This window comes from Cygnus atratus, chromosome 14 (genome assembly GCF_013377495.2).
Source record: "Cygnus atratus isolate AKBS03 ecotype Queensland, Australia chromosome 14, CAtr_DNAZoo_HiC_assembly, whole genome shotgun sequence".
Classification (NCBI taxonomy): Eukaryota; Metazoa; Chordata; class Aves; order Anseriformes; family Anatidae; genus Cygnus; species Cygnus atratus.
Genome location: NC_066375.1, coordinates 13,624,921 through 13,642,226, shown reverse-complemented (window position 1 = coordinate 13,642,226; position 17,306 = coordinate 13,624,921). Strand labels below are relative to the sequence as shown.

Here is a 17,306-nt window from a genome sequence, read left to right as displayed (position 1 = left end):
TGATAGATAAGCCAAAATCCCATCACCACCTACAAAAGCTGAACTCCTCCATTTTTTGTTTTATATAGCAGCACTATAGAGGACAGAAGCCCACAGCATCCAAGCTAAGACAACCACAATATTAAAAACCAACACTGCAGCATTCTGTCACCAGACACCAGAAAAGACCACACACAAGACTACCAAAGCACACCAGTGGCTAGAAAAAAGCTTCAGAGTTCGCAAGGGACCAGCCTTTGAAGGGACCTTGCCTGTCCCTGTGCTCAAATTACCAGCTTCCAGTCCTTTTCCATTTCTACCACCACCCCATCCACTCTGCTCACTGCTGTGGCCCGGCGTTCTTGGGATAACACCCACAGACCACTGACTGCAGGAGTGAATCTGTGCTATTTTACTGCTGGTGGCAAACAGAACATTTTGTCCACTTATTTGATGCTTACTTCCCACTCTGAGAACACTGTCAACACATTTACCTTCCAAAGAGTGATTTTGAATTATTTTCCCTATCAGTAGAAATCCAGGGATGCAGCAATCAATCCCTTTTAGGAGATAATGGAAAATATACACCTTTCCAGGAGATTAAAAGCTGAAGATTCTACTTTGCTAGTTATTACTGCTCCATATTTCTTGAAGAAATGAACATTTCAAGCATAAGAACATATTTCATATTCAAATTATTGATAAAGGTTTACACAGATCTGTGGCAGAAGAGGTTCTGAGCAACTGAAGAAAGGAAAGGACTACACAATAAAAATCCACAATTGTTTTTGCTCGAGTTGTTAACAAGATCAGACAAACTAGATTCATTTATCTGAGCAGGCAGCTTTTCATTCAAGATTCGGGAAACTCAGGACAAAACTACGATGATATAAAGACTTCTCAAATGAAAACCACTTGTGTAGTATTTTGCACACCTAGGGGGTTCACATGAAAGCAAGCTAGACCAGAGCTTCCATGCATGCACATTCTACAACAGCTCAGATCCAATTTAAACACAAATGGTTCTTCAGGATATGCTACTCAAACTCCCTTTACATGGAACAACACTGGCATCCAGTGGCCAATTCAATTAATCACAGAAGTGAATGACTTCAGCTGCCCTCCTGCACTTCTTTTGACTAGGAAACATCACATCCTTTAGAGGAGACAATCTAAGTCTGGAGGACATTCAGAAAAGTTTGCAAATGCCCCAAGTATTAGAAAAGTGCATATATAAATGCACTTCTTGTGAAACGAATGTTAATTTACCTGGTAACGCAGTGATGAAGTCCCGTTGTAACATGGGCTTCAAGTAAGAGTTAATATGTCCATGCTGATAGTGACACATTCGTGAAATAAGGTGTTCCACAAATTCAACTTGATCTGATTCAGACCACTGGTCAAAATATTTAATACACAAGTCTTTTTCCTTTTCGTAATTTCCTTCCGATGGTCTTTTTCTTGAGACAATCACAGATGAAGTTCCATTACTTATCTGTTTTTAGAAAAAGAAATACAGGTATGTAAATACGAATAAGAATAGGAACAGCTTTATAAGAACTCTCTCTAGGAAGAAAATGGGAGAGGACACAAAGAGATACTCAACAAAACTGAACTTTAAAACACTGTTAAGGGTACGAACTATGCCTTATACATCTCATCTTTCAGACGTAAAGCCGAGCAAAAGGCCCTTGCTCATAATTAGTTTTTTGCTATGCTGAAAGAATTGAATTCCCTTACCTCTTACCATTTTAACAGCAAGGAACGTAATTCATTTTAGCACAAACTTTTCCAGACTAAACCAGTGGTTTCTACTGCACATGGCAGTTGGCCTCAGCTGCAGGCAGCAGTTTGCCTCCAGAGATGATTTACACAGGCAGTTACAGTAACACACATTCAGATACATACAAAAGCTGGCTATCACTTCTCTAATATAAAAAAGTCAAGACCCCCATACTGGTGTTGCACTGTTTGCCCACAAACAAATCCCAAGAATTACATGATGTCAAGCAGCAATGCTTGTTTTGTTTTTGAAAAACAGCTCATGTCAATGTTTGGGACATCCACATAAAATATAATTAAAATCCTGGGAGCTTGAGCTACAAATAAGGACGTTACAGAAGAACACCCCAGGACTTGCTACTTTATCAGTAAAAAGAATCATACATTGAAGCCAAGCTCTTCTGACCCCTCCATGAGACCAAAAGGGCTCCTGGGGAACGATCACCAGCTCTCCTAAATATTGCAAAGCAAATGGGTTTTTCACTCCTTGCTATGTGAAGGTGTTGAACTCTTCCTTTTAAATGACGGTCACCTGCTCAGAAAGGCTGAGCCATGTTCACAAGTCTCCTTTGAAGCAGGATCATGTGTTTCATTTCAAGGTCAGCACAAACCACAAAATCTAAGAAGATCTAGTCATTTCTCAAGTATTATTCATTGGTGTCATCCTTCACTTGAATACTGAGCTAATTTTAGGATGATAGAGTCGACTACATATAAGGATGATTATGCATCTGCAGACAAGCATTTGGAAATTTCTCAAAAGCAGAAACATGGAAAAACATGCCAACTCTCCTCCTATGCACGAGTCAGACGTACCTGCCATAGGGTATTTTTCTTTGGAGACTCATCTTCATTCTGATCCTCCATTACTGACGTGTTCTAGAAAAAATGGAATAACTATTTTAATTTTATATTTTTCATACTACAGCAATTCCTCGCTGTACAAGCACTATAAAAAAGCAAATCAATTGAACAGGTAAAATTCATTTTCCCAGTGAATGGAATTATCAAAGATTCCTGGCCACAAAACCTGCGCATTGTAAAAAAAAAGAAGTCCCCATTTAACTGACACATTTATCAAATTCATTTACTGTCAAGATAATTCCCCAACCCCTCTTGAATTTCCTCTGACAGGTTTTCATGCAGTCTTTCAACACCTTTCTCAGTGGGAAATAAATTCACTTGCATCCTACTCAGGCCAAAGTAATTAAACATGTCAAAGCAATCGACTAGCATTTTCTGCCAAAGCAAAAATTGCATACATCTAGCTGAAAATAATAATAAAAAAATCACTATATGCTGCTTACATGCAACAGAGCATGAATTCTTTCCAGACCTAGCTCACTGCACGGGGAAAGATTGCTTACAGAGTGTATCTGCAGCCTGGGGTCAGGTTGTGCCCTGGGACCCCAGCAGCCACCATCCTCCTTCACCCCACTTAATTGCCACACTCTCTGACATCCCCACCGCTCCTCCTCCCCCTCCTTGTCTTCCCTTCTGCTCCAGAAGAACGGAGGCAACCATTTCCAGAAACATTCATACACAAGTGTTTCTTTTAGGCACCTCTTCACTTTTGCAAGATCTTGTATTTTATTCTTACCACCTGCTCACTTCTGCTGTCGACACAACTGCCATTTCTTGCACCCCGGTACCCCCACCTGGGCAGCTGCTGCTCGTCCAGCTCCCCACCAGCCACAGCTACAAGACACCAGCTAACTGGCAGGTGGCTATCACGAAAACCCCAATGTCATAAAACATCGCCTGCATTTTTTTTTTCAGTCCTCCTTCCCCCTCTATCAGCTGTCCCAGCAGAAAGAGGAACAACACACGCAAGTAAAACACGCAGTGAAGTAAATCTCACATCTCCTTCTCTCTGATAATGAGAAGAGATTCTCTCTTCATCACCAATAATGGATCGGCTCCTTAACAACTACATTCCCAATTCACAACACTGTGTCACATCAAAAAAATATTTGTCACTTCATCTCCTCCTCTCTCTCTTATCAGGAATGCACCAAAATCAGCAAACTTGAAAAGAATTAACAGCATTATTCCTTGGACAAGCCTTGCTCCACCGCTTGACTACAGTTTCTGAGGTTTGCCTTGAGCCCTTCTCTGCCTTGTAGTGAGGTACGGAAAGCATGCGTCACACAGACAAAGTCTCATTATGAGAACTATGTCCCCTGGGTGATGGGAAAACTGCGGCCCACCTGGCTCCGACACACACAGCGGTGCCAAATACACGTCTGGGGACGGCTGGTAGGGAACCCAACACTGGCCAAAGGCAGCAAAGGTACTTTGGTTACTCCACAGACACATGCATTTTGTTGCTTCTGGACGTGTACGCGACACCAACACTGGAAAAGCAAGCCACGCTTTCCACGTTTTCAAAACGATGGCCTCCTGAGGCCCATGCCCACTGCTCACAGGGCCCAGCACCACCGCTGACGTGCCAGGAGGGAGCACAGCTGAGGGCTTGCCGGGACCCAGCGCGCCTCACCAGCGAGCCTATCCTGGGAAGCAAACCTGACTCCAGGGGATTATGCTGGATGTTTTCCTTCGTTTAAAATTGAATGTGTTGAAACACTACGTGGAAGTTCCTGTACGTTGTTAACAATGCTTTCAGTTAGTACGTGCTTAAACGAGTAAGGAACATCGCAACTGCTTCTACTGCTGAAGTTGATAAAAATATGCACTGGTCCTATGAGCTAACGCTACCTAGCAGCTAAGAATAGGAAATCTCATTGAGAGTATCAACCCTTAACATTTCCCATTAACATGCATGGCTTGGGGCTGTGCATTCAGCAGAAATCCCACATGACATCAACCTATCTTTCCTTTGGTAGGTCATGGTGAGATGCTGCTGTTGTGTTCTTCTGCTTCTCCATGGGGAAACATCTCAGAGATAACTTTTTGTGGGATGGAGCCTAAGAAGAGCATCCTCAATGCGATGCCTTTCCTTCTGGGAGCACACAACAAAGCTAGAGCAGAGCTTATAATAAGAATAAAAGATGATACAATAAGAACAAAAGATGACCAGGTGGATGCTGTCCTGTTGCCTGGAAGAAGCAATCAGACAACTCTAATCTGCCTTGTACATCCCCAGCACTTGTCAGAAGAAGAATTTCAAAATCCCTAACAGCTGGTGTCACTGGTCCTCGCTTGGGAAGGCCTCCAGCTATGAGGCAAGAGGGAGGCAGGCATCGACAAGCCCAGCTCTCCTCATTACACCGCTCCCTGCTCTCTACCTGTGCCTTGCTCTTTACCCCTCGACACGCAGCGACCATGCCTGCTGCCTCCACAGCCTTCCTGAGCAGCTGTAAGGTGGCTTTAATGCTGACTGCACCCCATTTTCCTCCCTGCTGCTCCACAGCATCGAGACCAGTGCAAACAGTGAGCTCCCAGCCCAGGGCTGCCCTGCGCTCGCGGGCTCAGACAAACGGGCAGGTCCCCACGGCCATAAGAGCTTCTCACAATGGAAGCTCAGCTTCTAAATATTGTCAATTAAGCCTGCTTGTAAGTTCATTTTTCTTCCCCAGAAATTCTTGTTAAGTTACTCATAGCTCTTGCAAAAGTAGAATGATATTTCAAGCCAGCTGTCATTCCTTAATTAGTCAGCCTGGAATAAGCACTCTCCATCCCCTACCAGGAAAGGCAGCAGCAGCAATGCGCTAACAGTGGGTCTCAGCACAGAAATGTCGCCACTGCCCCATGGTTATACTCAGCTGAATAAAGGTACACCAAGAGCAGCCCGTCTCCATTTTCACCAACAGTAAAGCCAGCAATGGAAGTCAAGTTCAGGAATTACTCTGCAAGCCGCAGCGTTTTAAAAGCCCGTTTCCTGAAGACGTGCAGCCTATGGTCTTCCTCCAGCTCTGCGAGAACTTCGACCTTCCTTTAGCCTTCCTGCTCCACAACACCTCACATCCTTGGGATTTCCACCCTTCTGTGAGATGCAGGTGGACATGGCCAGCAGGTTCACAAGTTACGTGGGGAGAAAGAGGGATCGAGGAGCAGCAGTTACACCAAGCTCGTTTCCTCAGGATGACTGATTCCACCAAGCTTCCAAAATAAAAACAATCATATATTATAAAACTTCCTAAACCAGTGTCAGTTGAGATCCTGGGATATCTGTCAGCAACTCAAACCCTGTTGCCTTTCCAGGCTGCCAGTTCCGCAGATGTACGGCTGCATGACGCTAGGTGCACAAGCACCGAAGGTGTGCTGTAGACGAACGGCACCCAGCCTGCAAGGAGCTCTCACTCATGAAATACAGGAAAAAAGCCGCATCTTGCGTGTTCTCCTGAAGAAACCTAACCAGCCTGCGCTGCCTGCCCAGATTTCTGCCAGACTTGTGTTAGCTACAGACAGCTGGAGCTTGGGTTCGCACCACGCTCCTGGAGATGGGAGTGCCTTCAGACACTTAGTTGACTCCGAACAGCAGCAGCACGGCGCAGCTTTGTTCTTTAACCCAGTTTTAGTTCTAGTATCGACAGAGCAATTACAGAAGTGATGGCAGTAATCCTGGGAACTGGGACAAGACACAATTAGCCGGAGTAGTACCTAGTAAGGCAGATAACACTGCTAAGACTCTTCAGCAAGAAAATCTTGCCTACCGAAGGATGGACTCGCAGCTTTGGACAAACAAGACAGTAGCTGGGCTACACCGAAAAAGGAAAAGCCACCTTCAAGTGTTATGTTTTCAGCCATAAGGAAATGGAAAGTGATAGAAAGACTGCAAGAGGTTTCATTCCCCACCCCCCAGGTTACACCAGTATTTATAATCTGAGCTCAAGTCTAAGCTAAGTCTTTAAAAATCTCATTTTTTTTTTTTACCAAGTTACCACTCACTGGAAAAGATAATCAGGAACCAGCAGTTAAAATCACAAGACGAACAAAGCTGATCAAAACAGCTCCAGCTAAACGGGCTCTGATTTCCTTTAGCAAATCATGCCTACAGTTGCCTTTACAGAAGCTGAAGAAACGTAAGAGGTACATACTTGGATATCTGGAAGCACAGAAGGTTCGGCTGGTGTCTGTAGGCTCAGGCTGCCTGCTGAAACCAGCTCTGCCAGCAGCAGGGCTGCGCTGCCGAAGGTACTAATTACACATCTCCCAGAGGAGGAGAGGAATCCACCATCCGATGTGACAACTGGACCACGCCGGGGAGGGGATTAGGCAGAAAACCAGGGAACCATCTTTACCATCTGAATGCGATGAGTATGTGCCTCTCGTGGCTTCTTGCTTTTAATATAGCCAGAAATCCCCATATGGTCTAAAGTGCTTTAAATGCACGCAATCCCTCCTTGGGAAGTCATGGTCACTATTTCCTAATCCAGGAACCTGTTAAACAGCGGTTATTAACAACATCTTGATACTTGATCAGGGATAGGAACATTTTTTCTTCTTTTAACTATTAAGAGACTCTCAGTAAAACATCCTGTAGCACAAACACTAAACGAAGCCGGGGAACCGCTGATCTAAACCACACAAAATGTGAACCAGTATCAAGGACAAAATCTCTTATCACATCCCTGCAAATCTGCAGATACTCTTCTGCAGAGAAATGCACGAATGCAATGGTGGTTCCAAATTGCAGGTCAGAAATAGGTGGCCATGGAAGAAATGTGCTTATCCTAACAACTGCAAGGACTCATACCCTCAAAAAATTCCCTGCAAACATAGCCATGGGCTACATAGGGAGAAAGGATGAAAAAAGATTCCTGTATCCACAAAGTAAGCAGAAAATGTTAGGGCAGTTACTCAGATCGGGGCAATGAAAATGCTAGGTTCAAAGAGGAGAGGGCACCAGCACCAACGTACCCCAGCTACAGGTTTAACCTCGATGAGCGGTTCCGTACCACGTTTCTCTGCTAAGTCTGTAACAGGATATAAATATAAATATATTACTTTTAATTTAGTGAGATAATAAAGCCATACCTTTATGAAAATAGTCCCTTAAGAAAAAAAGTAGAAAATGGAGCCCTTGTCCAAATAATTTCCCAAATAAAGTTTCTGAAAGTATCTGATGGTAGAGAAAAGTCTTAGTCCGCTGGCCACCATCACTATAAAGCACTTCAAAGACAAAGCTCTAAGGTTCATGGAGTTCAACTTGAAGGGTTTTGACTGAATTAAAAGTTAATTCAGCTGAATATGGCCATATCTATATTCGGCATCTGCATTAACAATTGCTTGTTTCAGCTTAAATTAAACTGTTTATGTAAGCATTGGGTACCCGCAGAAATCGAGCTCAGTACCCTTCAGTTCTTACCTAGCTAGCTGGTCTCCTAGTTGCCAGGTTTATTTTAGTGTAGTTATTGCTAGAAGTCCAACCAAAAATATACTTGAAATACTAAGAGAGTCTACCAAGATCTAACAGCTGAAGGCAAAATTAGCAGAAAACCCTCGGACTGAAAATAAAGCGCCGGTTTTACTTAGCCTCTGACTAACCACCAGAAAGCGTGCAGGAAGATTCGGTACCAGAGACACTTCAAACACAAACTGGATAACCATCTAAAAACAAACACTAGCTTGACCACAGGTTGCAGGAACGACATTTTTAACAGATACCTGATGCTTTTACATAGCCATGTTCACACCTCACAGGGGCCTTGGTTTTTGGAAGTACTGCCCTGGTCTGGAAGAGCCCCCAGTGCCCAGCAATCACCTGCTCCTGTCTCTGCTCAGAAAATCTCAAGTTGTTATTCATTTAAATGCTCTAGAACAGTTATTTTGCAGGCTTAAAAGGAGAGAAACGGGTATTAAACACTACACATGTCAAACAGGTTATCCCATTTGATCATGAATGCTCTGATGACTGGCAATTGGCACCACTACTTAACTGTTTCTAAAGCATCAGCCTTTTTGTCTTCCCTCTCTGCAAAATTTATCTGCTCATCGTCACAAAATACATAGCTCTTAATATTTAGCACCTCTGGCCTAACATGAAGTTAATTTCAGAAGTCAACGTGGGCTGGGTCCACCGAGGACTAAGCTACATCACTTGTTTTCAAAACTAAATTCCATTGAAACAAGCAGAAGTTCAGAATAACTATTCGGATCCAACCCCACAAAACACTAAACAAGGGCTCTGGGGCGATCCCCAAACTCCTGGGGATGCCGCGTCCTTTCCACGGGCAGGCAGCGGGGTCTGGAGCTGTCCCACAGAGCCGCTCATTTGGCAACTCGCACCCCAACCCACAAGGCACAACCGCTGAAGAACTGTAAAGGCAAACCACTCCGCTGCCTTTTAAGACTTCAGGAAGAGTGTAATACAGGTTTTCATAAAGGTTAATATAAAAACGTGGTTTACTGATTGAATTAGCAGTCAGTTTAGGTTGTAACAAGAAAACTGCTCCTCTTGTTCAAATTACCAGCTGTTTTCCAGCGTGCGTGCATTTTCACTCAGGGAATGGATGTTACAAGAAAAAACAATTACTGCATTCCCGAGAGACATGCAGGGTTTGCAACAGCAGGTGGAAATTCTAAAATTAGACAGGGAGGATGCTTTTGATCTGGCAGACAATTTAAGTTGTCCATCCCCAGCTTTTATTTAAATATGAAATAGCTTTGTACTTCTTAGGGGAGGGCTTACCTCAGCAGGTACCGCGGGGCTGCGTCTGAACCACTCCTTGCACAACCGTTCCTAACGCACCCTACGCTCTTCATTTTCTGGGTGTCAGGAGTCAGTGACCAAAACCTGCCCGTACCCATCCCGCCTCAACGCGCTGGACTTACGGGGACAAGGAGCAGGGAACTGGGTAATTTAGCGATGGGATCAGGCAGTCCTCACCACGCTGAGTGCCCGGCCACCAAGGCCGCAAAACTCATACGGCGTGAGAGCCCTTCTCTGCGGGCAAAGGTGTTGAGCCCTCACCGAGTATAAATGTCGATCGCTTCCTCTACGCCTGCCTTCAGAGCAGGATGGAGCAGTTTCACACGGAATCAGTGTACTAAAAAAACAGAAAATGGTTTGAAACCCAGACAGGCAACGCCTGGGGGCTATGCTGAGGCTCACCTAGCTCCAGCTGGGAGCTGCAGGGCCGAGGCGGCGATGAAGCCAGCTGCTGGCAGTGAGGCATGAGGGCAGGCAACGTGGTGCCTTCCACGTGTTCCCCTCACCTCGGCAGCTTCACCTCGCCGTGTGCCCATCGCGCTCGCCCTTTGGTTGGAAATGAGCTTTATTTTCTAACCAGCTGGACTGCCAGCCCGGCTGAGGTTTGGGTTTAATCAGACGTTCAGATTCAAGCGCCACATGTGTTTCGGCTGTCGGGGTCCATGCCCGTGACCGGACGGCCCTTTGGCAGGCACGGCGTGCGTGCGGCACATCAGCGAGCCACACTGCTGCCCTGGGCAGAGACCTCAGTGCCTGAATAGTGCCTCAAAGCAGTCACCGGGCTTATCATCGGCATTGCTGCCATTCCTACTACTCAAGTCCCAACGATTGCTGGATTAACCTATGCAGCTCTAGACTATGAGTACTCCAAAAGAAATTCATTCCAGCTGCACATACTCATTTTAACGGTGAAACGTTCACTTCAGAAACATTAGAAATACGGCTATGACTAACTAGCTGTACAAAGGTACACACGCTAGGGGCAAGACACTGATTTCTTTTCTCTTTTTTTCACCCTCTTTTTTCATTTTGAAGTCATCTCAAGCTCTCATCTAGAACACTACGACTGGTTTTGCCCTAACAATATTGCTCGTGGCTCATCAGACTCATTTCTCCCCACAGACCACCACTAAGCTCCAGAACTAGAGCCCATTGCACTTCGAATCCTACTGCAGCACCAAGTCAGTTTTCCTTCCACACGATTAGGACTCGAGGGAAACTTTGCCTCGTGTCATCTCTAAAGGAACTTGCTCAAACTCCCGAAGAAATGCAACATGTTTTCTGAGCTTCCACTGCAGCACGGGCACTAGTCCCACACTACACATTTATTCAGACCACTTGCATCTATGCAACTGACCCCAAATAATTGTGGTTTGTTAGGCATTTAGGAGGATTAGATAAGTCAAACTTACTTTTTTTGTATAATCAAACAGTAAGTAGCATTTACTGTCTGAGAAACCGTCTCAATACTTGCAGAAGAGTCCCCTAGCTTCTATGCCCTATGTAAAGCTGTTATTTCCTATTAAAAACTACAACAAAACCATCACAAATGGAAACTCGACAAGAAAACACTGGCTTCAGCCCACCGTGCCTTTTCTCCCTTCCAGAGCAGAGGCAAAGAAACCCCCCAAGATCCACTCATCTATTCCCACGGCACAACCTGTAGAAGGGGAACACGCCATTTAGGAGCCTGCTCGAACGAGCCCACCAGAGCCTGGGAAGGGCTGCGTTGGGCACTCAGGCAGCAGCTGACTCCGTCCCCGCAGCACACCGCTTCCCCAGGAGCGCCACAAGCTAAGTACGGAACTCGGGGCCAGCCCGCAGCCCCTACAAACCAGGTCTGAGAGAGCATCAGCACCACGTGGACATCCCTGGGCAGGGGAGGCCAAGCCCCAGCCACCCTGCTCCACAACGCACTCGGGGGTGAACACGGCAAAGCACACACCACACCATCCCCTAACACAACTACCCCGATTAAAAGTTTTTTCAGATTAATGGTAGGATGAGGAGCATCTCGGGAGCACATTTCAGATGAAGCTGGTAATCGGGGCATCATTAGATGGCTTCAGATTCATCGAAAATAAATTAGCCTCTGTTAAGATTAAATATATTTGTAACTTGGCTGCCCGGTGCAAAGTTAAAATACTTCTAGGGTTATTCCTAGATTCCCAGAGGGAATTTAGGCTCGGATTTCTGCTGCTGGTTCCATGTGAAAGCAGCTCTGTCCAAATTTAGTTACCTCACCGCGCCAGACAGCAGACGAAGACGACTCCCAGCACGAAGGTGCCTAAGCTGCGGTACCAAGAACTGGACATTAAGGGGCATCAGAAAGAACTTAGTTGGTTAAAAAGATGCAGATCAGTAAGTCATTCTTAAAAACCCGATCCATTCTTCTTCCATGCCCAGCACCACTGAATACAGGCACTGGTTGATGCTCATAACCTTTTCTTTCCCTAAGATCCGGAGAAGTTCTCTGCAACCCGTCAGCCCTCACTGAAAACAAGCTGGAAGGAGGCACACGAGCCATGGACACCCGCTTCCAGCCCACAGAAACAGGCTGAGTGACACACGCTGCATGCTGAAGCACACGGAGCTGAAGAATAATTTAAAAATAAGCAACTCCAAACCACTACAAGTCCACAGCCCCAAATTCACTGTCATTAGAAGAACTTCAACCACATTTTGAAGAGATTTCAATATTATTATTTCTTTTGTAGAAGTTAGTTTACTGAAAAACACTGAGGAGCCTGAAACAATAAAATCACAGAATACACATCTTCAGTATCCTCAGATAGTTGTCTTTTGCAAAATAGAAGGGTGGGAGGAAACAAATTTGCACACAGAAAAACTATAGAAAAAGAAGCCACCAGAATTAAATATTCAATAAAAAGTCCATTTTTTTCCTCCAAAGATGCATGGCAGTGAATTTCAGATTTGGCAACTAATGAAGCAATAATCAATCCATGAAATCCTAATCACTAAGCGTCTGAAACACAATTTTTTGCTTATTCCCCATTTCAATGTGTTTTTGTAATCACTTGTAATACAAGCAACCAAAAGCCTTGAGAAAACCTTCTATTAAGGACAGGCTGCAGACTAACTTCGGCTAAAGAAAGAAGCCTTCAAGTAATAAAGGAGATTAAAAAAAGAATACTCAAATTATTTTTTTTGCAAGTATCCACTCAGCCTTGTCTGGGGTTAGCCAGACACCCTACATTCAAGTGATGATTTTATCTAGGTATTAAAAGGAATGTGCAATTGCCTAATTTAGGTTTCACATGATTTACATAATGGATGTGTAATGCTCCTGACCTCTGAAGGCCAGCACCACTTCTCCCTGCAACTGCAAGTTACAGTTCATTAAGAGAAAAAGCCTATCACTAAGACTCTACAGAAAAGGATTTGAGAGCGGGGAGAAGAGTTGCCCAACGTCCCAGGTTCCCCTTTTGGGAGGATTATTTTTAATCCATCACATCAGTGATTCACTTTACGTTACAGCACACCCTGCGCACCGCCGTAACTGCGAGGTGAGCTGTTGCAACGGGCAGCAGAGCGAAGCGGCAGCGTCGCAGCCGAAACCAACACGTTGTGCAACGAAGCCTGGGAGGCAAAGCTGTGACTGCTGCGGCGGGCCAGCAATCATCTCCTTACTTGCTGAAGACATTTGGGTTCGATGTCACTTCTGTAGGAAAACTGCTCGACGCTTCTTTTACTTCTGAGCAAAAAGAGAGCACCATGCAAAGTGCCAGCTATGGATTTCACCTCCTGGTCTGGAACCTGAAAGGGCTTTTGCTTCCAGCTCGCTGCACTGAAGGATAACTTTGAGGTTAACACGGCTTATGGAGAATTTAATAGATACTTCAGGTTAACGTAAAGTGTATCTACAGGCACTTATGAGCACCAGGCATCCTGCATTTTTACTATTTAGACACTGAATTTGAAGGTATTTGGCCCAGTCCTCACTGTTTCTCTCCGAACACACACTTGTATATATGCTCAAGACTTTCAGTCCACATTTGCTCTAACAAACTGAGCCTAGGTGTACTTGGATTACTGTAAGATTATAGCAAATATTTTTTGGTATTATGTCTTGAATAAATCCTCTAGTTCAAATATCTTCAAAAGCTTAACAGACAGAAGGACTGTGATTTTCCAAAGCAAGTCCCTGCGTGCATTCAAATTCTGCAATCACGTGCACTATTCTAAAGATACCTTCACTAAACCCTTGTTCAAGTCATTTTTCGAACAGGACATTTAACTACGAGCTATGGAATATCATATAAGGAGAGAATTTTAAATCCCACTGTCATTCATTAGTTGTTTTGTGTTTTTTTTTTTTTTAATACTTAGATCTTTTCATATATCCTGTGTTAAATTTAAACTCCTCTTTGAATGCTGGCCCCTAGTACATTTGGTGCCGTGATATTCACCATTTATCAGTTACAACAAGCAGGTTTCTTGACAAGAATTTTTCAATTGCAAGTCTCTAGTAGAACAGCTGAAGTGTCCACAGACACAAAGGATGTTTGCATCCATATACTTTATAGTAAATATTTCGAAGTTATTTAAAAAAATGAGTGGAAGAGATGCCAATAAAACAGGTTTATTCAGTAAGTGTAGTTCAGACCATCCCTGGCTAAATTATTAAGCCAGATTTTGGCTTAATAATTGTATCATAAAGTATGTATCATAAAGTTCTTCAACTTGAAGAACGTTAAAAGCATTTAAGAATTCAAAAGCAAAGTGTTCAGCTTCAACAGGTAAAAATCTCTAAGTGCCAGCCCAATGCCATCGAACAGAGTTCAGTACTTACAAAGTTAGTGAAAAAGTGGGATTAAAACCACCAATATTTCTCTAGGGCAAGAGAGTCAACAAAAACTTCTGAAGTTTTTGTTAAAACCACCTTGTCCAAAGCAGCAAGAGACCATTCTGGGCCACAAAGTTGTGCCTTTTCATAGTGGAGGCTTGCAAACACGACTATTCTGCCACAGAAATATTATGCAAAGCAGTAAAAGGTTTTGGTTTTAGTTCCTTCGTTCTCTGCTACACCACATCTTCCGTAGCTGCCAGCTGGGTATTGTAAGATTTGCTCAGCCCTGTTATGGGGTTTGTAGGCAGCCATCAAATCCTTGACTTTGACACCTCCTTTGGTTTATTTAGATGCTATCACCAATTCAAAGAATCATAAAACCCACACCATGCATGCGAGAACTCTCTTGTGCCAAGCCTTGAAGACCTCCAGACCAACTTGTCAGACAAAAATGAAGGAGACCAAGAAAATCCTGGTGATGTCCTGCCTGCTAACACTGAAAGAATGAATGAACGTCCTTACAATGACCAGTCTCATCAAGACTAGTACTATTTATACCTGTAAAATCATTACTAATACTGTATCAAGCCTGCTGCTCAGCTCTCCACGAGCAAGGGATCTGATCCTCCTGCCTGTGACGCCTCTGACAAGAAGTCTGCCAGTGTTGTGTGAAGTTCCTGCATGAATTTAATTGTCACCTTAGCAAGAAATATTTGCATGTTTTGCCCTGTTTCCTTGAAAATTCTTTGAAGCGTGATAGAGCAAATATCTCCAAGGAAGAGGACTGCATCAAAGATACCTGGAACTGACTGCCTTGCGTTTCCTCTTCCCCTTCTTAAGAAAGATTTCGCTCTCTCCCAGCTTAAGCATGGCATTATTAGAAGGCAGGCTGAAGAGCAAGGCAGTTTACTTAGCAAATTTCTTTGCACCATAACAGGGGCAGACAGCAAAAACACCCACGTCCTTTCCAAAGGAGGCTGAGAAAGCCTGCACATCAAGGTGGGGCTAACTCCATCCCTCCGCTCCAAGATGCAGTCCTCCTGCAGATGCAACGTACGAGCTATCAGGAATAACAGCTCAGGCCCACTCCTTGTGAAGTGTATCAGGCTTACTGTGACTGTGTTAGCTTTTCTGCGGAACATAAATTTATGCTAGAAATGATGCTTATCTGTTGCACAGATAAGCTGTGGCTTGGGATTTGCTGAAGCAAGGTCTAGCATCTCGTGTTGATGCATGAATCCATGGCTGAGAAATGTGCTTGCCTCCTTAGGGACACATCCTTCCCAGTCTGAGAAGATAGGCATCTCCAAACAGTACAACGGAGAAACACTAGCAAAAGGTACGTTAGCAAGTGAATAAGGACTGGATCTCCAAGCTCACATGATTTTCCCTACATTTACAGGTCTCTTCTGCAGCAGACTGCAGCTTACTGAGAGCACAACAGGGAGTCGAAGAACTACCGCTTGCTTCTGATCTCCATCAGTTTTCTATCATAAAAATTATGGATTAAGATGACTAATTTTGGAACACTGACAGCTCCTGAAAAGAAACCAAAGATGAGAGAACTGCCCACCAATTAAAGAGCCATAGGTACAGTAACTCCAAAAGCTGTTTAGAAAGCAACACAGGCTCCTGAAGGACTCGCTCTGCTGTTCAAGCAAGCCTGGAGCTCACAGATGAAGAGTACGACCCTTAGCACGCTCTAAAAAGGGCTGGAAACAATAAAAAAAAAGCCCTCTCATGTATTTGGAAGAAAGCAAACAAGGGAGCTGGGGGCTGGGCAGGCGGCAGAGCTCCGAGAGCCCAACGTGCCCCACGCCTCCCGCCTGCAGGCACCGCTGCTGCCAAGCAGGATGAGCACAACAGGACCCACTCGGCAGAGCTCAGCCACAAGTGGCTGAGCCCCAGTGTCACACTAGGTGCCTGCTGTGCCATGAAAACGCTTCTGAAGCTGCATGTGGCAGCGACATTTCAAGGCGGGGGAGATGTGGGACCCCAGCTTACAGATCCCTGGTCCGTACGCCAGCCCTGCGACACCAGGAAACGCTGTGCCTCCCTCAGGGAGGCCGCAGAGGACGAGCTCTGGTTCGTAGCTCCACACCAGGTCATTGGATAATGCTTACGGTAATCTGGCAAGTAACCACTCTTCTGCTTAAAAACACACACTAAGAGTTGACCCAATAAAGAGAAGGTCTCTCCGAGCCCCCGCGGAAAAGCAGGCTTCCTCAATAAGTAGTCGTAAAACTGGAGCACTCAGATGCACAAGGAATGGGAAGTGCTTATCCCAACACCTCCCTTCAGATAATAAACCTCTCCTCGAATCCCCCCAATCTCTGCCTTTTACACAGACTTATCCCGTTGGTGAGACCACACCCAAAGCCCCAGGCCCACTTTTGGGGACCCCATACCAGAACAGCCCGGCCACACCAGGGCACGGCGCAGCGGGGCCGCCAGCACGGCCGGGCACCGCAGTGGGCACAAGGCAACGCCACCCTCTGCCAGAACCTCGCAGTCGCAGCACATGTGGCTAACACCAAACCGAGACCAGCCCCCAGGGTCTGTAACAGATACTAAGAACTGGAAAAAAAAAAAAAAAAAAAGACAACATGAGAAACTGCTGAAGACAATCCAGATTGATACCAATATTTAGAGCCGCCAGCTTCAAGCACAAGAACACCTCTGCCGGGCAGTACCGCTCCTGAGTAACGGGGAGAAAAGTGAATGTTTTTACACCAGACCTACAGACTTCACAACTCAGGGCACCTCACTGCACAAGAAGGCATCCCGTGCTGATATCTGCAATCGCTTCTACAAATGCAATCCTTCGTTTTACAGCTTTCTGTCTCAGAAAGAAGTCTGTTTAACGCAGAGGGACAGGCACGAGTATTCCAGATATTGGAGAGAACGCTCTGGTCCTTCAAAAAAAAGGAATTCAATACGCTTCTCTTTTTTAATGGACCTGTTGGACTGCTTCCAAAAGGGAATGCTAACAGTCCCACTGTTTTGAGGCAAAATACCAGAAGACATGTCAAAGAAGTATTTGTAAATGATTTCGAACCGAACAGACGAAGGAAAGCAGTTGTCTGGCTACTCCAACTCCCTTTAACAGCTGCGTAGAAG

General features: G+C 44.9%; 1 protein-coding gene across 5 annotated transcripts in view; it reads right to left on the bottom strand.

The window, feature by feature from the left end:
• FBXW11 (F-box and WD repeat domain containing 11) overlaps positions 1-17,306 on the bottom strand; it is a 75,834-nt gene that overhangs the window by 36,314 nt on the left and 22,214 nt on the right. For all 5 annotated transcript variants that reach the window (XM_050713563.1, XM_035562861.2, XM_035562862.2 and 2 more), the window contains 2 exons: positions 2,578-2,640; positions 1,249-1,474 (listed from right to left, as the gene is read on the bottom strand). In XM_050713563.1, coding sequence (XP_050569520.1) covers positions 1,249-1,474; positions 2,578-2,628 — 277 coding nt within the window. In that variant the 5' untranslated portion in view covers positions 2,629-2,640. The remainder of the gene's footprint in view (positions 1-1,248; positions 1,475-2,577; positions 2,641-17,306) is intronic.